This window comes from Oratosquilla oratoria, chromosome 29, assembly GCF_046742065.1.
Source record: "Oratosquilla oratoria isolate Oo_2021 chromosome 29, ASM4674206v1, whole genome shotgun sequence".
NCBI lineage: Eukaryota > Metazoa > Arthropoda > Malacostraca > Stomatopoda > Squillidae > Oratosquilla > Oratosquilla oratoria.
Genome location: NC_134805.1, coordinates 6298641 through 6322831, shown reverse-complemented (window position 1 = coordinate 6322831; position 24191 = coordinate 6298641). Strand labels below are relative to the sequence as shown.

General features: G+C 39.8%; 1 protein-coding gene across 1 annotated transcript in view; it reads right to left on the bottom strand.

Annotated features, from left to right (window-relative positions):
• LOC143040802 (sialin-like) overlaps nucleotides 1-24191 on the bottom strand; it is a 57516-nt gene that overhangs the window by 11827 nt on the left and 21498 nt on the right. Inside the window, exons 7-10 of the mRNA XM_076212235.1 lie at nucleotides 19501-19633; nucleotides 18584-18686; nucleotides 11442-11580; nucleotides 8297-8429 (exon numbers count right to left, since the gene is read on the bottom strand). Of these exons, the coding sequence (XP_076068350.1) occupies nucleotides 8297-8429; nucleotides 11442-11580; nucleotides 18584-18686; nucleotides 19501-19633 (508 nt within the window). The remainder of the gene's footprint in view (nucleotides 1-8296; nucleotides 8430-11441; nucleotides 11581-18583; nucleotides 18687-19500; nucleotides 19634-24191) is intronic.

The window sequence follows — 24191 nt, the reverse complement described above, 5'->3', positions numbered from 1 at the left end:
GCGGGTTAGAGCGTCGCTAATTGCGACGAAGGTCGAGGGGATGGTGGTTCGAATCCTGCCACAGGCGAAGTTGAACAAAGGGGATGGTTTATTAAATTCCACGCTACAGAGTCTTCTGTAAGGGGCACCGTCCTAGCCCTCCGATAAGGGGTAGTTTGTGACGTTAAATCATATCATCATCCAGACGATCGGGAGTAAAAATGCCTTTGTATAAGAATGGCTACTGACCATTATATCTCATTCCATTACCCTCATTCTTCTGATCAACTAAGATAAATAAATCTCTTCCTAATTCTTTTTCCGCTTTACAGCATCGTCATAGTTCATTTATGTACGTAAAAAAACAAATGGTATTTTATCGGTTTATAATTCAATTCTAGGTCTCGTTTATCAAATTGGATCCAACTCTTCTTTCATTGGTAATTTCGAATACAATATAATCCATAGTACATATACATACATATTACGTTCACACACACACACACACACACACACACACACACACACACACACACACACACACACACACACACACACACACACACACACACACACACACACACACACACACACACACACACACACAGACACACACACACACACTCATATATATCAAAAGGCCCTTCCCTCATATAAGAGGGCTGACCAGTCAATACATACACCCACCCTCCGCCCCTCACATCACAATTTTTTTTTTAATCTTAGTTCCTTGTGGATGAAAGGACCATCTCTGGTTCCCTCCCCACTGTCCAGACCAGAGGCAATGCAGAAAGAAATGCATATATATATATATATATATATACATATATATAAACAATGTTATATACTGTATATATATATATATATATATATAAATATATATATATATATATATATACATATATATACATATATATGTATATATATATATATATATATATATATGTGTGTGTGTGTGTGTATGCATGTATGTATGTATGTATGTATGTATGTATGTATGTATGTATGTATATATGTGTATTTGGCTTTACATTTGTCTAGTCGAATTTTCTCCGTTGATGACCTCTTTCTAGGAAAGCTTATTCACCTATTTTTACAATGGATTAGGGACACCATGGCTGGTACTCGCATGCAATGGTTCCGCAAGATGGACAGCAGAGATTCCCATTTTCAAAACGTGCCAGTATTTCTCTTCCGTCTGCGTGACTAGGGTACAAAATCTTACTAGAAACTATCGTATTTGTCTGGATTTGAAGTGGTTTTCTTAGTGCTTGGAACTGGATGGTAGTTAGATTAATTGCTTAGACCATCTCGTGTTGAGCTGTCCGGTCACAGCGATACCGGGGTATACGGTACAATACATGAAGCTAGCGAGATGTTCATCAACTGGACTGTAACAACGAATTAGGAGGTAAGATAAATACCATACGCAATTATTGACGCCTAGTTCAATAGATATTTCTTACGTTTTCTGATTTATTGGTTCTAAGATGAAAATACCTTATACCTTTCACACTAACAGCTTCGACGCAACGAGACCAAGCTGAATAATATAGTTTGTCGACAACCAGAATGCAAAATATTGTTGCCGAAGTGAAGGAGTTCATGAAGAGTCTCCGTCTTCAATACGGTGGAGGACCTCAAGTCCTGAAGACTGCAGGAGACGTCACCGAGATGAAGGTATCAAAGGATCTTCCTCTTGCTTTTGTTTGACTCCTGACTCAAAGGAACACAAAGGAACACAAAGGAACACAAAGAAACACAAAGGAACACAAAGGAAGAACAAACAACAGCAGGCCTACTGGCCCTAACGAGGCTGTTTGTGTTTACTATACTAAGCTACAGTGAAGAAAGCAGGGCAACTAGACGATAGAAGATGAACTAACACTACTGCTACCACTATCCTATCCAATTACAATTAAATGCCGGGCTGTCAGATCATTTATTGCGGATTAGAGTCCAAATATTTATCTAAGCGATTTTTAAATGTTATTATTGTGTTACTTTCAAAGACTCAAAGGGACAAATTCGACATTTTGGTTCTGTCTGTCGCCAGGCAATTCTATTCAGTTTAGATAAACCCTGGGGTAGTTGGTGGGTTATGAGACGATCCCCTACACCCCCTCTTCTGAACGGGCCACTGTCCGACCGAGACCCCAGGGGTGAATAAAAGCGCCTGGTGTCTGTTCAAACTCTAGTCGCCACTGAATCCAAAAGAAGGTAAGTCTACGTTTTTATTCTGAAACAAGTTTCGAGATTTCCAGCCTTATGCTTAGGGGAAATAAGGTCCTCTCTCCCGTACTCGCCTCTCGGCCGCATCTGATATTTACGACTTCTTTTGCCCTACGCCGTCATCTGTCGTCCGTCGTCGCCACTCTTCGGGGAGAAAGCAACGACACGTGCGCACGTCGCTTGTGCCACGTGCCACCACGTGCCACCACGTGCCACCGCGCAGGAACCGCGCAGGAACCGCGCAGGAACCGCGCAGGAAACCTCCGTCCACCGTCCCAGGACCGAGAGGAAATGGGAAATACAAACTCAAGGCCTGACCTCGTTGCGGGACGACGCTGCACGCCTATAAAATTCGTGATGCGGTTGTTTACAAACACGCATTGTTGCAGTGGAGTACCCGCACGTTCTAACCCCGTTATAAAAACCGTGCGCGTTGGGGACGTTGGAAGGCAACGAAAGTGTGGACCCCGTTATAGGAACCTGTGAGGTGGTCTCAAGGAGTATACGCCAGGAGGCGCTGAGTAACTTTGGCCGAAGCCGCCACTTCTGCCCTATGCACTTAAACCGTCGGGGCACTATCAGTAAATGCTGGGAATCAGACAGAAGTGCGGGATTCGAATATACAACTAAGTAGAAGCGAGACCAGCATGCTTCCATTACGCCACCATCTGTCATTGGAGACCTAATCCATACTCTGGTAAACTCTTTAAAAGACAGTCGCGGTTATGAGTCTTAAGCATAACAAAATTCCCATTGCCATGACTGTTAACACGTACCACCGAACTTCCAATTCACTAGTGGTCCATGGTGCGGAGCTGAACGTATATATATATATATATATATATATATATATATATATATATATATATATATATGTACATATATATATATATATATATGTATATATATATATATATATATATGTATATATATATATATATATATATATATATATATATATTTACTGTATATATATATGTATATATATATATATATATATATATATATATGTATATATATAATAAAACCACTTGGAAGATAGAATGAAAGGTGGACGAACGTTTTCGTCTATTTAAGACATTTTCAAAGGTACAAATGTCTTAAATAGACGAAAACATTCGGTCACCTTTCATTTTATTTTCCAAGTGGTTTTATTACACATTTTGTGGATCACATGTTTTTGTGATTTATTCGCATATATATATATACATACATACATATATATATATATATATATGTATATATATATATATATACATATGTATATATATATATATATATACATATATATATATATACATACATATATATATATATATATATATATATATATATATATATATATATATATACATACACACTGCATGGTTCCCAGTGATCAATTAATATCTTTTTCAACCAAAGATCACTTTTAATTCAATGCCATCGCAATCGAGACTGAGAGTCGCTCGAATGAGGTATCCGTTGGAAATTGAAACGTGGACGAGCCGAGGATTCGAACCCAGCTAACCCCTAACAAAGTTATAGTGACATAAACCAATACGTATTTGTTTACGTCACTGTAACTTTGTTACGGGTTAGCTGGGTTCGAATCCTCAGCTCGTCCACGTTTCAATTTCCAACGGATGCCTCCTTCGAGCGACTCTCAGTCTCACTTGCGATGACATGGAATTAAAAGTGATTTGTGGTTGAAAAAGATATCTATCTATATATATATATATATATATATATATATATATGTATATATATACATATACATATATATACATATCTAAATATACATATATATATATGTATATATATATACATAGATATATGTATATATATATAAATATATATATATATATATATATATATATATATATATATATATATATACATATATCCAGTGCAAAAATGGTGAAAGGGGTGAATGGGCCAAGTAAGGCTGAGAACCCTTGCACTAAGGCATTTACTCGCTTCTCTCAGTCTACATTCTACCTCCACCCCCACTCCTCCCTTTCCTGCCACATTCGCACCCAAGTATCTAAAGCTATCCACTTCCTCAAGTCTCTCTCCCTCAATGCTCACTTCCAGCCTACTGTCACTCTCTCCCCTTGTACATCTCATCACCTTACCTTTGCCTACATTTATCTTCAGCTTCCCTCTTTTACACACATTCTCAAACTCTATCACTAACTTCCTCAATCCCTCCTCTTACCCTGTTATAAGCGCAGTGTCGTCAGCAAACAAAAACTGGCTTATTTCCCTCTTTTCTCCATTTTCTTTAACCATCTCCAGCCCCTGACCCACCACCCTTGCATTTACCTCTCGCACCATCCCATCCATATATAGATTGAATAGCCAGGGCGACATAACACATCCCTGACGATGTTACCACCTTTACCTCAAACCATTCACTCTCTCCATTTCTATTCCTAAAATAAGCTCTACTACTCTCATAAAAACTCTTGAACGCTCTTAACAGCTCTCCTCCTATCCCATATATCTGCATAACCTCCCACAGTGCCTTCCTGTCTACCCTGTCGTAAGCCTTTTCCAAATCCATGAAAGCCCCAAAAAACATCCTTACCTTTTCCTATAGCTTTCTCACATATCTGTCTTACCACAAAAATCTGGTCTACACAACCCCTACCTGTCATAAAACCACTCAATGAAGACCCTCCCATAAGCCTTCCCAACTACACTCAACAAGCTGATCCCTCTAAAACTACTACACTCACACTTGTCCCCCTTTCCCTTGTAAAGCGGAACGATACAGGCACTCCTCCAGACCTCCGGCACTCTACTCTCTCTTAAACAAACATTAAATAACCTCACCAGCCAGTCCACCATAACTGTACTTCCTTCCTCCAGACATTCTGCATGGCATCCATCCAGACCAGGTGCCTTACCTGCTCTCATCATCTTAACAGCTGCTTTCGCTTAATTTTTCCCTATTTCTCCTCCATTTTCCTCACTCATCACTCTCATTTTCTTAGTGCTTCCCACTGCAGCTACCTTTCCCTCCCTATCCTCCTTCACATTTAGCAACTCCCTAAAATACTCTGCCCTCCTTCCTCTCACTGCCTTCTCTTCCATTATCATCTCTCCATCTGTACCTTTTACTTTTTCTTCTTTACTTGATTCACCTCCTCTTCCTCTTTTAATTTCTTTCCAAAACATCTTTTTATTACTTACAACAAAATTTTCTGTCATACTCTTACCCCATTTCACATCTGCTCTCCTCTTTGCTTCCTTTATCTTATGTTTAACTTCCCTTCTCTTTACTTTGTACCTCTCATACGATTCCCTCGTCCTAATTTGTAGCCAATCTATGAAAGGTTGTTTCTTCTCTTCTACACCCTTCTTTGCTTCCTCATCTCACCACTCACTACCCTTCCTTCTATTTCCTCCCGCCCTCCTTGTTCCACACACCATCTTTGCACACCTTATGACTCCCTCCTTGAACCATCTCCATTCCTCCTCCACTCCTAGCTCTACTCTATCCTTCACTACTTCCCACTCCTCTCTCAGCTTCTTCTTATACTCATTCTCTTTTTCTTTCTCATTTAAGGATTCACTCTAAGTACCTCCCTACCTTCTGCCCTTTTCCTCTTTCTCCACCTATTCTCCACTTTCAATTTACCTTCCACCAGAGAATGATCGGATATTCCCCCACTCTCTCCCCTTAGAACATGTACATCCTTAACTCTTCTTACCATACTCCTGGTCACCACTATATAGTCCATTAACGCTCTATCTGCCACCCTTCCATCCACCACCCTCTCTCATGTGTATTTATGCTTGACTTTCTTCCGAAACACTGTATTTGCTATCATCAACTCTCTTTCAAGACTCATCTCCACCATCAATTCTCCACTACGATTTTTACCTGGAGCTCCATACTTCCCAATCACTCTGTCTATTGGCTCATTTCCTACCCTAGCATTAAGGTCTCCAAATACAACTACATTGACATTTCTCCCTAATTCCTCTATGCACTCATTTAAATCTACCTAAAAAGCCTCCCTTTCCTCCATGCTCTTGTCACTACCAGGCCCATACGCACTTACAAAGGCCCACATCTCTCTTCCCAACTTCACCTTCGATTAAGGAAGAGGACTGTACGGAATCTATTTGGGTAGAGATTATAGGCAAGAATAAGAAAGTAATTATTGGCGTCTTGTATAGACCTCCTAACCTCAGCACTGAGCAGACTGATCCCCTGATTCATGAAATTCACAGAGCATCCCAGTACAAAAACGTTGTGATCATGGGAGATCTTAATTATAGAAACATTGACTGGGAAACTTTAATAGGTGATCATGAAGCGAAGAAATTCCTAGATGTGGTGCAGGATAATTTCCTAAAACAAGTGATTACCGATCCTACGAGGGGACAAAATACCCTGGACTTAATTTTAACAAATAATGAGCACCAAATTAGCAGCGTAATAGTGGGAGATAGTCTAGGCTCTAGCGATCATCAAGAAATAAGATTTAATGTTATTTGGGAAAAATTAAAAAGTACGAATAACGTTCAAGTACCAGACTTCAGGAAAGCAAACTTTGACAATATAAAAACCTATTTGAAATTGAATACGAAATGCCATACGGACGTTTGGAACATTCTTGGTTCTCGGAGCGGGGCTGGGAGTGAGGTCTGGGTCACGGAGGGTAATATGCATACCTTAGGTCAGGTCAATTGGGGGCGAGGGCCCAAAAATCAGGTCAGCGATTTAAAAGAAATGTATAGCAATCTAACTGATCTAATTATTAATGCACAAAACACATTTATCCCCCTAAATACCAAATAACAAGTCCTGATGAGAATTAAGCTTTCATTAATCCTTCACCTAAGGACAATCCTCTCTACCATGATGTGGTAACCAACTACATCAAGGGTACTGGTTAGAAAACTCTCAGATCTTCTTATGCCTTTACTTTTTTAGGAATGTCCCCTTTGGGACTACAAGTAGCAGGACTCCTAATCCCATCCCCCGTCCCGTTTTTTTTTTTCGCCTCTTACGACTCAAGTGGGAAGACTTGGTGATGGCATTCTTTTCCCCGACCACAGGGTAGGCGAAATAAGGAAATGAATATTCAAAGAAATGGTGCAGGACAGTAACAAGGGGTTGGGGGACAGCATAACGGAGGGACAGTCGTAGTATAAAAGTGTCATCATTTCTCTATGAACAGAGTTTTCCTCTATCACAGACAAAATGATGTGTGACTCTGGTGCGTAGAGGCGCCCCATATAGACCCTAAAGTATCAACTGCATGCTACTTTGCCACAATAACATGCAGTCAATACCCCAGACGGGTAATATAAAATAAATGGCAGGCATTACAGCATCTTGCTTAGGTGTTTATTTACATTAATCTTAAAGCTTCCAATTATGAGGAGGTTTTATGACTATGGTGGTAGCCTGGGCAGGTGACGATCATCAGTGGTCCTTGAGGAGCCCAGGTTCTTTCGAATTGGGAGAATTTTTGCCCCATCGGCTTTTTCGGTTTTAATTCCTCTTTTGCTCTGAAGAGGAACGAAATCAGTCAGAGGTTAGAGGAGAAAATGGTAGGTAGGTTACTTAGTAAACTGTTATCTTTAGTGAGTGAGGAGTTATCTATTATTGTATTCATGTATCTATCTATTTATTTATTATTTGTGTATCTAACTGTTCATCCATTTGTTTTTATTTCATTATACTTTAGCATCCTGCTGATAAGCTTGCATACATTCAGTGAGCATTTCCTTTCATTCTTGATTTCTAAAACCCAAGCGAATTTTTTATTGCTTCTGTGTCTCAGGGTAAGTGCTGTATGTGGGGCTTTGGGTGTGAATCCCTGCTTTGATTTGGCCACCCACTTGTAAGAGGGAAATGAGTCATTCATTCATATACACAAGCTATGTTTGACGAAAATAATACAGGAAATGAACTGCACCAAACTAATACATATTGTCATCTCTACAACCATACAATGATATGACTGAATTGCTTATCAGTGACCGTAGACATGACACACTGAAAACAAAACCTAGAATGGTTCATAAGGACTGCACATGTACATGTACAATTGAGCAAGTCTTCTGAATACCGACGTACCTTTTGTCTTCTTGGTTCGCCCCTCATTCCATGGCTGTGTCTCGGTGGTGATGAAGATGATGTAGAAGGTGACTGTGACGAAATAGATGCCAGCTGACAAACCGAAGACGGTTCTCCAGGCGTTCAGGGTTTGCTGCACGGGTCGTGGCGACATGGGTCATGACATGGGAAGTGGCTGGGTGGTGGGAGGATGAAATGTGTAAGCACACACACACACACACACACACACACACACACACACACACACACACACACACACACACACACACACACACACACACACACACACACACACACACACACACACACACACACACACACACACACACACACACACACACACACACACACACACACACACACACACACACACACGCACACACACACACACAGAAATATGTTGGAAAGAGATGACAGTGAAAGATGGAGAGGATCCATGGGGAAATGTATTACTTGACATGAATATAGAACATACAATGACACAATGGGTAAAAGAAAAATCTAGATATAGAAAAAATGAAGAACTGTTGGTACTAGATTTAATATTTACATCGAAACCTGAAATAGTGGATGAAATTGAATACAAGACCCCAATTGCGAAGAGTGATCATATACTACTTGAGTTTGAACTAAAGAAGGAAATATATGCAGAAAGAAATGAGAAATACAGAAAAGGAAGACTGGTATATAACAAAACGGACTTTGGGAAACTTAGGATTTTTTTTATTCAAAAAGTGAGTTGGAAAAAATTCTATAATGAAGAGACACAAGTGAAAGAAAGAAAATGGATGGTTTTTATGGAAATCTATGATGAAGGAGTGGATAAATATGTACCAAGACAAAAACAGGAAAAGGTGTATATCAAGTGCTGGCTTAACAGAGAAGGTGCAGTGAGGCAAATGATAGAAGAGATAAAGCTTGGAAAAGATGGAAAAATATAAAAACAAAACAAAACAGGAAAGTGGTAAATATATATCAATCAAAGGAATGACTATGTAAGAGTACGCAGGGAGGCAAAAAGAAACTGTGAAAAAGAAATAATAGAAAAATGTAAGGATCATCCAAGACTATTCTTTAGATATGTGAACACTAAACTAAAAAACAAACATGAAATAGTAAAACTGCGCCAAGGGAATACAGAATACACAGAAGACATAGAAATGGACGAAATCATGAGGAAACACTTCAAGTCGGTGTTCACTAGAGAAAATATACAGCATTCTGATGCAGGGATTGAAGTGAGATCCCACCGCCCCATGAGGGAAATAATAGTAACACAAAAAGAAATAATGGACCAAATAATGAACCTTGATGTCAAGAAATCACACGGCCCGGATGGGATTGCAAACTGGATATTAAAGAATGTAAAGACGAACTAATAGACGGAATATATAATGTAATAAGCTGCTCATTCAAAGAAGGAAAAATACCGGAAGACTGGAAAAATGCAAATATCGTACCAATATATAAAGGAAAAAACAAGGAAGACCCAACAAATTAAAAACCGGTCTCCCTTACAAGCACGGTAGCCAAAATTTGTGAAAAAGTTATCAAAAATGGACTAAACATCTGAAGAACAATATACTAAATAAGAGATAATTCGGATTTAGACAGGGAAGGTCATGTGCCAAAAATCTGATCTGTTTCTACTCAAGACTAATAGATATAATACTGCACAAGAAGTAGACGGATGGGCTGACTGTGCTTTCCTAGACTTACAAAAAGCTTTTGATAAAGTACCATCACAAAAATCATTAAGAAAATTGGAAACCATAGGAGGGATACAAGGTGAACAACTGAAATGAATGGAGGATTTCTTGCATTGAAGAAAAATGAGAATAGTGCTCAGAGATAAGAATCTACTTGGGAAGAGGTGATCAGTGGAGTTCCACAGGGATCAGTATTGGCTCCGATAATGTTTGCTATTTATGTAAATGACATAGATGAGGGTGTGAAATCTTACATGAGCTTCTTTGCAGATGACACAAACTTGCCGAGAAAAGTGAGTACTGAAACGGATTGCGAGTCGCTACAGAGGGATCTGAACAAGGTTTGGAAATGGAGTCAGAAGTGGGAAGTGGATTTCAACATTAAGAAATGTATCATAGTGGAATTTGGAAGAAGTAAAAAAAATAAAAAATAAATATATATATATATATATAATATATATATATGTATACATATATATATATATATATATATGAGGACAATATAAAATCGGTAAAAATGAAGTAAAGAAGGTGGAACCTGAAAAAAGACCTGGGAGTAATCATTACAAAGGACGTGTCCTCTGATAAATATATAAACAAAATCGTCGGGGAAACCGACAACCTGCTAAGATCACTAAAGGTGGCTTTTACCTACTTGGGCGAAGAAATGATGAAGAAAATACTACTCACATTGATAAGGCCAATAATGGAGTACGCAGCGACACTATGATCACCCAGTACTAAAGAAAATATAGGGAAAATTGAAAGAATCCAAAGAGCAACTACGAAGATGGCCCCAATACTTTCAAAACTGTCATACGAGGAGAGATTGTCAAAACTGGAATTACCGACATTGGAATAAGGAAGAGAAAGAGCTGACTTGTTGACCATCTATAGAATCATGAGAGGCATGGAAGCCCTTGATAGCTTTCCACACAGAATGGTGCATATATGGAACAAATTGGACGAAACAATAGTGTGTGCAAACCCTACACAAATTTAAGAGCAGATTAGATACTACGGGATAAAAAGACGGTACACACACACACAAACACACACACACACACACACACACACACACACACACACACACACACACACACACACACACACACACACACACACACACACACACACACACACACACACACACACACACACACACACACACACACGTAATGCACATACATCATTGTGAATGTGCGCATACTTTTGTGTGTGACACTAGCTAGAGATAATAGCGACCCAAATCATAAACAATTGTAGACCATATGATAACTACAAAAAGAACTTGCAAATAAACAGAGAAAATAAGATAGGAAAACAAGAGAGAAATGAGAGTTACACGCGGAAGGAGAAAGAAAGTTGTACATTCAAGATGAAGGAAACAGTGTGGCGCTTCCATGAACAAATCCCATAAAGCTGTCAACACTCACATTGCCTTCGGTGATGGCGCTCGTGACAGAGGGTGCCAAGAACCCGGGGGTGGAAGCAAAGGTGTTGGTGATGCCCATGAGGGTGCCGGCGAAGTTGGGCGACAGGTCCATATGCGAGCTCATGTAGCCGCTGTAGATTACAAAGATTACAAAGGATTACAAAGGCGGAGCATGCCGACAGGAGACCTTTTGATCCATATCTAGGTCGGATGCAAAAAATAATAAATTAAAATAATAAATTAAAACTATAACAATGTAAAAATAACAAATAAAATACATAAATAAATGCATAGGTATAGTTGAATAACAAACAAACAGGTAAATAGTAAATGATTATAAATTGACATATAACTAATAATAAATGAAAATCAGACAGACAAATTATAACAAAACAAAAACAAATAATATAACATAAATTATAATCATTACAGCATCTTACTTAGGTATTTATCTAAATGATTCTTAAAGCTTCGAACTGAACTACATTGCACTACCTGTGCAGGAAGTTTATTCCATTCATTAACTACACGGTTGGCAAAGTTGTTTCTACCTATTTCCAAATTGAATCTATTTCCGGACAGTTTGAGACCATTGTTTCTTGTCTGATTCTCATTCAATGTGAAAATTTGGTCACTTTTGATGTTGTCAATTCCCTTTAAAATCTTAAAGACCTGTATCAAGTCACCTCTGAGTCTACGCTTTTTTAGGGAAAACAGATTCATGTGCTTAAGTCGATTTTCGTATGATTTATTTTTGATATTTTGGAATCAGTTTTGTGGCTCGCCGTTGTACTTTTTCCAGTCTGTCAATGTCTTTAATGAGATTCGGTGACCATACAGAAACAGCATATTCCAAATGTGGACGAACTAACGATTTATATAGCTTGTTAATGAGTGATGGACTTTTGAAATCAAAAGATCGCGCAATCAATCCCAGAATCTTATTTGCTTTCTCAGAGGCTGAAATACACTGCTTGGATGATTTGAGGTCGTTACTGATAATTACGCCGAGATCTTTTTCACTATCCACTTTTGTTAACGAATTTCCAAATAACTTGTAATCGTACTTACTGTTATTTTTACCTATGTGCATTACCTTGCATTTACTTGTGTTAAATTTCATTAGCCACTTTTCAGACCATTGCTGTAATTGATCTAAATCTTCTTGAATATCTAATTGGTTTGAGTGATCATTTGCCACTCCGCACAGTTTTGTATCATCAGCAAATTTGGAAACAATAGATTTTAGTCCATGGTCTATATCATTTATATATACTATGAATAGAAGTGGCCCAAGAACGGAACCCTGAGGAACTCCACTTGCAACACTTTTCCATCCAGAAGTTTTTCCATTTAAAACAACTCTCTGTTTTCGACCTTTCAACCAATTACTAGTCCAACCTAATAGGCTGCCACTTATTCCATGCAAAGCTAATTTAGTAAGTAGTCTTTCGTGTGGGATGGTATCAAAAGCTTTTGCAAAGTCTAGATATATTAAATCTATATTGTTTCTTTTGTCATAATTCGAGATAACTGTGTTGTAGAATTCGAGTAAGTTAGTCACGCAAGAATGTTTCCGTCTGAAACCATGCTGGCTATCATTTATCAAACGGTTACTTTCTAAATGATATTCGATATCATCTCTGATGATAGTTTCCATTATTTTTCCTACGATCGAAGTCAAACTTATAGGCCTATAGTTATTTGGTTTCTTTTTGTCACCTTTTTTGAATATGGGAGTAACGTCAGCTAGCTTCCATTCTCTTGGGACATCTCCGGATATGATGGATTTCTTGAAAATAATTTCTAATGGAACAACAATCTCATTTTTCATTTCCTTTAAGATTCTTGGATGCCAACCGTCAGGCCCTGGTGTTTTATTAACTTTGAGTTTGTCTATACACCTTTTAATTTTTTCTTTTGTTATATTTACCGTAGTGAGTAAGTTTACCCCAGACTTTTCACAGGTTTCAGTTTGAAATTCACTTTGAGGTGTTTCGTTTACGAATACCGAGCTAAAATAATTGTTTAAGATATTACACATTCCTTCATTTGAATATTCAAGTTGACCGTCAGCAGATAATAGTGGACCAATGTGATTCCTAACAACCTTTTTATCTCTAATGTACATACATACATATACCAAGGCTTTTTCCCCCTTCCAAGGGAGGTAGCCAAAAAGGGAAAGGCATAAAAAACACTCCCACCCATTTCATCCCTAAATACACTCCACACCCCTCCCACCCTTCCTCTCATCTGAGCACCTCCTGGATGACGGGTCATCCCTGCACCCTGCCCACCGCCCTGGGTCAGAAGCAGTGTCGCAAGACACAGTACATCCACAGCGAGGCCGCTTCATTTAATCGGCGACCCCCCCTCTCCGTCCCCCTTTGCATATAAGGCGAGGACGGGGAGAAATCCCTTCGGGCTGCGTCAAAATTTACTCACACATACTACCCCACCCCCCACTTCCCCGCCCATTCCTCCTCATGCAGTCACAACATCATCCATATACAACCATTCTCCACTCACCTCTGTCTTCCGTCCTCTCCCTTCCTTCCTCAACAGACATTCCCCTCTTCCCCAAAGCCCCCTTCACCCCATCCATCCACCTCATCCTAGGACGTCCCCTCATGTTCACTCCCTCCACATCTGCCTTCCATACCTCTTTTACTAGTCTTTCTTCACTCATTCTTTCCATGTGTCCAAACCATCCTAATATTCTTTCATCAACCCTATCTCCCAAATCCTTTTTCACCCCTGTTCTCCTCCTCACCTCCTCATTTCTCACTCTATCTAGCCTAGTAACCCCCACCATACTTCTCAGACACCTCATCTCAAACACATTCAAACTCCTTCTCTCTTCTTCTCTTATGTTCCACGTTTCTGCCCCATACAGTGCTGTTGGCACAATCACTCCTTCATACAGTCTCCTCTTAGCATCCATTCCCAAATGTCTATTCCTCATTACACTCTTTAAACCACCAAGGCATTTACTCGCTTCTCTCAATCTACATTCTACCTCCACCTTCACTCCACCTTTTCCTGCTACACTTGCACCCAAGTATCTAAAACTATCCACTTCCTCCAGTCGCTCTCCCTTAATGTTCACTTCCAGTCTACTGCCACTTTCACCCCTTGTACATCTCATCACCTTACTTTTACCCACATTTATCTTTAGCTTTCTTCTATCACATACTCTCCCAAACTCTGCCACCAGCTTCCTCAATCCCTCCTCTGACCCTGCCACAAGCGCAGTGTCGTCCGCAAACAACAGCTGGCTCACCTCCCACTTTTCTCCATTTTCTTTAACCATCTCCAATCCCTGACTCACTACCCTAGCATTCACCTCTCGCACCACCCCATCCATGTATAAGTTGAACAGCCAGGGCGACATAACGCATCCTTGACGAAGTCCCACCTTTACTTCAAACCACTCACTTTCTCCATTTCTAATCCTAACACATGCTCTACTACTCTCATAAAAACTCTTGACAGCTCCCAAAAGCTTTCCTCCTATCCCATAAATCTGCATAACCTCCCACAGTGCCTTTCTGTCTACCCTATCATAAGCCTTTTCCAGATCCATGAAAGCCCAAAAAACATCCTTCCCCTTTCCTATAGCTTTCTCACATATCTGTCTTACCACAAAGATCTGATCTACACAACCTCTACCCGTCCTAAATCCACACTGTTCCTCAACAATTACTCCCTCTGTTCCTCTCCTAATCCTCTCAATTAAGATCCTCCCATAAGCCTTCCCTACTACACTCAACATGCTAATCCCTCTGAAATTACTACATTCACACTTGTCCCCTTTTCCCTTGTAAAGAGGAACTATACAGGCACTACTCCAGTCCTCCGGTACTCTACCCTCTCTCCAGCAAACATTAAATAACCTCACCAACCAGTCCACCATCACTGCACCTCCCTTTTTCAGACATTCTGCATGACATCCATCCAGACCAGGTGCCTTACCTGCTTTCATCATCTTTACAGCTGCCTTCACCTCATCCTTCCTTATTTCTCCTCCATTCTCCTCACTCATCACTCTCATTTTCTTCGCATTTCCCACTGCAGCTATCTTTCCTTCCCTATCCTCCTTCACATTCAGCAACTCCCTAAAATATTCTGCCCATCTTCCCCTCACTGCCATCTCTTCCATTATCAACTCTCCATCTGTACCTTTTACCTTTTCTTCCCTACTTGATTCGCCTCCTCTTCCTCTCTTAATTTCTTTCCAAAACATCTTTTTATTACTTTCAAAATTTTCTGTCATACTCCTACCCCATTTCACATCTGCTCTCCTCTTTGCCTCCTTTACCTTTTGCTTTACTTCTCTTTTCTTTTCTTTGTACGTCTCATATGACTCCCCTGTCCTCTTTTGTAACCAATCTGTGAATGCTCGCTTCTTCTCTTCTACAGCCTTCTTTGTTTCCTCATCCCACCATTCACTACCCTTTCTTCTATTTCCCCCTGTCCTTCTTGTCCCACACACCATCCTTGCACACTTTAAGACTCCCTCCTTGAACCATCCCCATTCCTCCTCCACACCCATCTCTGTTCTATCCTTTACTCCCTCCCACTCCTCCTTCAGCTTCTTTTCGTACTCCTTCTCCTTTTCCTTTTCATTCAATGTAACTATAGAATTCTTTGGGATTCTCTTTGGATTTATCAGCGATGTTCATTTCGTATTGTCGTTTTCTTTTTCTTATTGTCTTTTTTAAATCTCTCTGTATTGATACATAACTTTCATAGTCATTAGATGCACCCGAGCACTTATATTTCTTATACGCCTGTCTCTTTTTAGCAATACTTTTTTCAGTTTCTTTGTCGAGCCACTTTGGGCGAGCCTGATTTGGGGGACGTCTGTCCTTAAAAGGAATGTAAGTTTGAATCATCTTAGTGAGCGTATTTTGAAATATTTCCCACATCTGATCTACAGGCCTTTCGTTTAATTTTGCCTCCCAATCTGTAATCTGAAGCTCCTGACGTAGTTCTATGAACTGAGCTTTACTGAAATCGGGTATTTTAGAAGCACAAGTATCTATTCTAAAATTGTTTAGGAGTTTGAATCTGACTAAGTTGTGATCGCTATTTGCAACAGATTCACCGACTTCTACATCAGTTACCATGCTTTCGCGGCTAGTGATCAATAAATCGAGTAAATTTCCATATCTTGTGGGCTCTTTTACATGCTGAATTAAGTAATTGTCACCAAGAAAATCAATCAAGCGACTACCTATATGGCCATGTTCAAGGGTCATCCAATCAATGTCAGTAAAATTGAAATCACCCATTATCAATAAATCCCGGTTGCAGAAACTAGACAGTTCTTGAAATAACAGTTTGTCGTCTGCTAATGATAATGTCTTTGGCCTATATATTACACCTATATTCATTTTTTTTTTCTATTTGTTTGGGTTAACTCAACCCACAAACTGTCATATGCATCCTGTTTCACTTTCTCTAAAACACAAGCATGAACATTGTTTTTAACGTACAATAGAACACCCCCACCTTTCTTGTGGTTTCTATCCTGATGAAAGTGTTTAAATCCCGCAATATTAAATTCAGCTTCGAACTCTGTACCATTTAACCATGTCTCAGTTATTCCTATCATATCGAGATTTTTGCTTTTGACATACGCCTGTATTTCTTGAAATTTGTTCCTAATACTACGAGCATTAAAGTACATAGTTTTAAGAAACTCGTGATTATTTCTTTTTGACACATTTTGAGTTTCAATATCATGTCTTATATTATCATTTTGTTTTTTATTTATGCCCTGCTCTATATTATTATTATTTGGTCCTTTATTGACATTTAATGCCTCATTAACATTTCTCCTATCAAAATTAACATTTCCCCCATCACGGACATCTGGTCGATTACGGTCATCCGATCTATTTTGTACATTTTGTCCCCCTACGTCACCGTGATTCACGCCGGCCTCCCGTCGTTCAGTGACATTATGTCCGGCATCACTTTCTAAAATTATATTTTGTCCTCCAGTGACATCATATCCTACCGTGATATTTTTTCCTCCACTATAATTACATCCCATCGTGATCTTTTGTCTTCCACTGTCATTACATCCTATCTTGATATTTTGGCCTTCATTGACATTCTGTCCGGTATCTCTTCCTAAAATTATATTTTGTCCTTCACTGACATTATATCCTACCGTGATATTTTCTCCTCCATTATCATTACATCCTATCGTGATATTTTGTTCTCCACTATCATTATTTCCCATCGTGATCTTTTGTCCTCCACTGTCATTACATCCCATTGTGACATTTTGTCCTATGACATTACATCCTAATGTGTCATATCGTCCTCTAGCGACATTACATCCTATCATGATATTTTGGCCTTCATTGACATTCTGTCCGGTATCCCTTCCTAAAATTACATTTTGTCCTTCACTGACATTATATCCTACCGTGATATTTTCTCCTCCATTATCATTACATCCTATCGTGATATTTTGTTCTCCACTATCATTACTTCCCATCGTGATCTTTTGTCCTCCACTGTCATTACATCCAATTGTGACATTTTGTCCTATGACATTACATCCTAATGTGTCATATCGTCCTCTAGCGACATTACATCCTATCATGATATTTTGGCCTTCATTGACATTCTGTCCGGTATCCCTTCCTAAAATTACATTTTGGCCTTCAATGACATTATATCCTACCGTGATATTTTCTCCTCCATTATCATTACATCCTATCGTGATATTTTGTTCTCCACTATCATTACTTCCCATCGTGATCTTTTGTCCTCCACTGTCATTACATTCCATTGCGACATTTTGTCCTATGACATTATATCCTAATGTGACATTTCGTCCTCTAGCGACATTAAATCCTAAAATTATATTTTGTCCTATACTGGTACATTGTTCTACATTAATGCTATACTCTAGACTGTTTTCCCAAGTACATTCTATTTCCCCTTCCCTTTGGCCTTCTACCCTAAAAAAGGAGCTAGTTCATTACAAACTCCCACAATGAGGTTTGTAAGAACATCTTTTCCTCTGCGGGTAAGGTGGATCCCATCAGAAGCGTAAAGGTCATGGCGCCTAGAAAAGAGATACCAAGGATCAAGAAAGTGGTGTCCCAATTGTGTGCTCCGTTCAACCCGACGGCAAAGCACAGAGCGACCACGGCCAGCGTTCTGTCGCAGTTCACGAAGCACATGGCAATGACGCCCAGCATGGGCCCGTAGGCGGCTGTCCGGGTGTGGGGGGAGGATGGTAGTGTTGGTGAAAGTTCATTGATGCGATGCCTATGTACAGGTAATGACCCGCAACCAGCCTGTCACGCTACTATTCAAATAAACTACACTTCGGTGGAGAACATTTGGGAACACACAAGGGTCAAGAAAATGTTCACGGCATTCTCTTCTGCGACCCGGGCTTCTATGTAGGGCTAGAGTGCACAAGTAGTAGAAAGATGTTGGTTTGTGTGTGTGTGTGTTTGTGTGTGTGTGTATGTGTGTGTGTGTGTATGTGTGTGTGTGTGTTTGTGTGTGTGTGTGTGTGTGTGTGTGTGTGTGTGTTGTCTGATTAAGACATCAGGTGAGGCTGAAGGTCATGTTATTTCTCTTTGGTTTAATTTTGAAAATATATTTTGTTTTGAAGTGTTTCTACGTGTTTTTTTAACATAATTTCCTGTGAAATAAGTTCTTCAAATCAGTTACATTATATACATAACCATCACATCTAGGCTTATGCATGTCACAACAATTATCTGAAATGTTAGGAAATTTGATAGTTAATGTATTTTCAAATAAATGGGAAAGGGAGAGAGAGACTGACGAATAAAAAGAAGTAAAGGAATCAAGTCTATGTTACTCTAGAGTTCAACAATATGACACGTCGATTCATCTAAGTCCTTGGATCAAACTGATTAGTTTAATGACTTTTCAAACTCAAAAAAATTTCCAATCAGCTCTAGAGAAGCTTCCTATTTTCGGCTGTGTTTACTTTGGAGTCACCAGGAGCAGCGGCAAAGAGACTTCAGAGACGAGAAAATGATGATTACCTATGACAGCGGAGACCTTTCTGATGGTGATGAGCGAAGGCTGAGCCCGTCGGTAGACAAGGTCTAGTACGAGACCGAAGATGAGGACGAAGATCCCCGTGCAGAGGTACGGCAGGGCCGACAGCAGTCCGTTCTAGGGGGGAGGAAGCCGCACAGGTGTCAAGCAGCCTAGATGGTGAAAGACACTTCTCTCTAGTTTCCTCTGTGTCGTCAATTGGTCTCTCCCTGTTTGTGTGTGTGTGTGTGTGTGTGTGTGTGTGTGTGTGTGTCTGTGTGTGTGTTTGTGTGTGTGTCTGTGTATGTATTTACCTAGTTGTATTATATCTACACACACGCACACACACACACATACACTGTGATGGCCCACCATCCTCCATGTATTTAAAATGTCTGTATATGTATAATACTCTGTACTTGTTGGATAACTATGTATGTACTGTAAATTACTTGTATACGTGTGGTCGTTTCTACTCCTTACTCGTCCGACAGACTTAAATTAGTTCTGTCCGGCTCATCCTTCTCCTTCCTCCCGTCCTCGGCAACACTATATATGATACATTCCGCCGGCTCCTAAGCTGACAATTTTCGTTGGCTATCAAGGCGTAACTTCCCTCCCCATCGCTTTCGCTCTAAATCCGTTGTGTACCCACGTAACTGTAATCTCATGACTTGGTTTCGGTTTAGGTTGAGGAATTAATTGTCTATTGATTAATTTTGTTGTTGTAAAGTTATTATATTTGTTTTGTTGACTTTTTTGTTATAAATTAAATTAGTTATTTATGTTAACTTCCGTTTGGATTTGCCTTAACCACATCAAGGCCACAAAGTACGAACCCCTCCTAGACATATTTCCTTATATCCTTGCGGAAGGCATAACATAGAATGGGGGCCCGTCGGAATCCTCTTACCCGAACAAAAACTAAGAAGGTGTGAGATATACGAGCGAAACGTAATACATAAGTTACACTTGCATTCCCACAACCATCGAAATTGTCCATCTGTCCGGTAAACTTGTAACTCAGTACTCCAGTAAAGTAATAATTGGTCCAAGAGTGATCAGTCAGTTAATCGTAAATACGCCATTGCACATGACCACGTTAAACTCTTTCAGCTGTAAATTTCGTAAGAGTACTGAAGTAGGATCCGTTTAGGATACGTGTGGGAACGATAATTCTATCCTACTTACGGCATGTAGTTTTGGTTAATGTATTCTGTCCTAAAGATTTATAATATTCGTGGGAGTCGAGTATTATAATTCTACTTGTATTTCTTGTCCGGTATACCACGTAAGCGAACCAAGCGCAGTACCTTGCTTAGTAGCAACTGTTAGCGAGTAAAAATTTTGCGATGTCAGAACTGAATATCGAAAACTTTGTTGAGAACCCCTCGGTGGAAGAACTGATAATTCAGAACCAAAATAAAGAATGTCTGAAAGAAATAGCAACAAGATGGGAATTAACTTATCCAGCGAACATTAGTAGAACTGAATTAATCCAACTAATATTGAGTCATATAGATCAGTTAAAGAAAACGGAAGACGAAGGCAGAGAATTTGAACGTTTAGAACAAACAGTTGCAGCCAAATTAGACAGTAGTCCTACGAAGGAGACTCAATTAGACCATCTAGAATATCAGATACTTGAAAGGAAGATGAAGCATGAACTGCAAATTAAGGAACTCGAAGTGCAGCATGATAAAGAACAAAAACAGTTTCAAAGACAGCACAAACTCGAACTAAAAAGGCTCGAACTATCGACCCCAAGTCAACAAGTGGTTTCAAATTCAATAAGTTAGATCTCTTGCAGTACACCAAACTTATTCCCTCCTTCTCAGACGAGAATCCAACCTTATTTTTTCGAGAATTTGAAGAAGTAAGTAAACATTTTGCAATTCCCCAAGCAGACTGGATTTGGCTCATTAAGCCCAAGCTGTCCACTAAAGGTTTACAAGTATGTAACAATCTGGAAAATAACACTGACTACGAAACGGTCAAACAGACAATTCTTTCCGCTTATGAAATTTCCACCGAAGGTTATCGACAAGCCTTTCGAAATTCTAACAAACTTAACTATCAGACATATATGGAATTCGCGTCAGACAAACTCCGAGCATTAAGAAAGTGGATTAAATCAGCATCAGCCGATAATCTTGAGAAAGTAGTGAACTTGATCGCGTTAGAAGAATTCGTGCGTAAAATTCCTCACTACTTAAAAATTCACATTGTTGACAGGGAGGAATTTGACCTTATGAAAGCAGCCAAATTGACTGATACCCTCTCATTGATTCACAAAAATGTCGGAAAGGACAGTAACCGCCAACAATCTCATGTAAAACCAACTAGTGGTAGTAAAGATGGGAAAATTGATAACCCTAGTTCCCCTGTTTGTTTCTTCTGTAAGAAACCAGGACACATAATTGCAAATTGCCCAGACCCAAAATGTAAAGTAGCTCAAAAGAATATAAAATCTGTAGCTTCCTTTAACCATTCTACTGCCAATTCTGTAGATCCTTTTCAGCCTTTCCGTTCAACGGGAACAGTATCGCTTGGTCCAGACCACGTAGAACACAACCTCCGAATAGTACGGGACACAGGAGCAGCACAGTCATTGCTACTTCAGTCAGCGCTGCCGGGAGTCCAACGTAATTATACAGGAGAACATGTATACTTGCAGGACTTCCACAACCCCTTCTCAGTATCTCTGGCAAAGGTGCACCTGAACTGTGGACTCATCAAGGATACTGTCTCCGTAGGAGTAAATGAAACGGCAACCCTACCTGTCCCTGAAGCAGATTTTATACTAGGTAACGATCTAGCAGGAGAACTAGTCCATCCTCCTTTAATTGTTTCTACTTCTCCCCTACCATATAACCCAACTTCTACTATAGAGCAAACCCAACCCAACCTATTTCCAACCGGTGCTATTACACGATCCCAAGCAAAAGTTAACCAACCAACTCTTACCTCTCCAACCACCCCAACCACCCTGCTTACTCTACCCTCTGAGCTGAGCATCAAAGAGGCTCAACAGAACGACCCTTCCTTAGCTCCCTTGTTTAACAGAGCTATTCCCAAGGAGGATATCCTACATACTCCCTCCTTTTTTTTGTACGAAGGAATACTTATGAGATTGTATAAACCTCGTCACCTTTCTGATGATGATACCTGGGCAGAATGTCACCAAATTGTTCTACCTGTTAACTTGAGGACTCAGGTAATAGATATTGCTCATACAGGACACTCAGGACACTTAGGTATTAAGGAAACTTATTTACGACTCTTGTCAGAATTCTTTTGGCCTGGTATGAAAACAGAGGTAAGTAGATTCGTTAAATGTTGCCACACTTGCCAACTAGTAGGCAAGTCAAACGAGTCTATTCCTCCGTATCCCTTCAACCCATTAAAGTACCTAGTGAACCTTTTCAGAAATTAGTAATTGACATAGTAGACCCGTTGCCCAAGACCAAGAAGGGTAACCAGTACATTTTAACAGTTCTTTGTCCCACTACCAGGTACCCTGAAGCTTTTCCTTTAAAGAATATTTCTGCTAAGAGTGTAATTAAGTGTTTAACTCACATGTTTACTTCCTTTGGCATTCCTCAGGAAATACAGTCAGATAGAGGTTCAAATTTCACTAGCAAACTCTTTACCCAAGTTCTCAAGGAACTAAATGTTAAACAGTCTCTGTCTACAGCGTACCACCCCGCCAGTCGGGGAGTTCTAGAACGATGTCATCAAACGTTAAAGAATATGCTACGTAAGTTCTGTTGCGAGGAAGACCGTGACTGGTATGAGGGATTGCCTTTCCTCCTATTTACGCTCCGTGAAACACCATCCGAATCTCTGGGTGTTTCTCCCTTTGAATTGTTATATGGAAGGAAGGTAAGGGGACCCCTCAAGGTAATCAAGGACCATATCATATCTTCTTCTACCTCACCTTTACAGTCTGTTAACCAGTATATTGTTTCCCTTAAGGACAACCTAGCCAGAATTCATTCCTTTGTCTTGAAGAACCTTGAGCATGCACAGAGTAAAATGAAGGTTAATTTTGATCAGAAATCTCGTAAGCGAGAATTCAAGGAAGGAGATATGGTTCTTGCGTACATTCCCATCTCTGGACAACCTCTTCAAGCTAAATACCATGGTCCTTATAAAGTTCAGAAAAAGATGTCTGAATATAATTACGTACTAGAAACCCCTGACAGACGCAAAACTACTCAACTTGTTCATGTTAACTTGCTCAAGCCATACCTTGCCAAAATACCACTAGACAGTTCAGTCAAACCATTACTTTCGCTAAATCACGGTACCAGTAAAATACCTATGTCAACCGACCGTCCAGTGGTCCACGAACCGACGTAGCCACATTTCGATCCTCCCACAGTCGGCAACAACAGCGACATCTTGAACAACCCACTTTTGTACCTTAACCACTTGAATCCTGACCAAACTAAGGAGATTTCTGAAATTATTTCTAGTCACAGATCCTTGTTCCGAGATAATCCTGGCCGTTGTAACCTGACGTCCCATGAGATTCAACTGTATCCGGGAACTTCTCCTAGCCACCAACACCCGTACCGACTACATCCCCAGAAGAAGCTGATAATGAAGAAAGGGGTCGAATATCTCGTGCAGCACGGTTTAGCAGTTCCCAGTAATTCTCCGTGGGCCGCACCGTGTGTCCTGGTCCCCA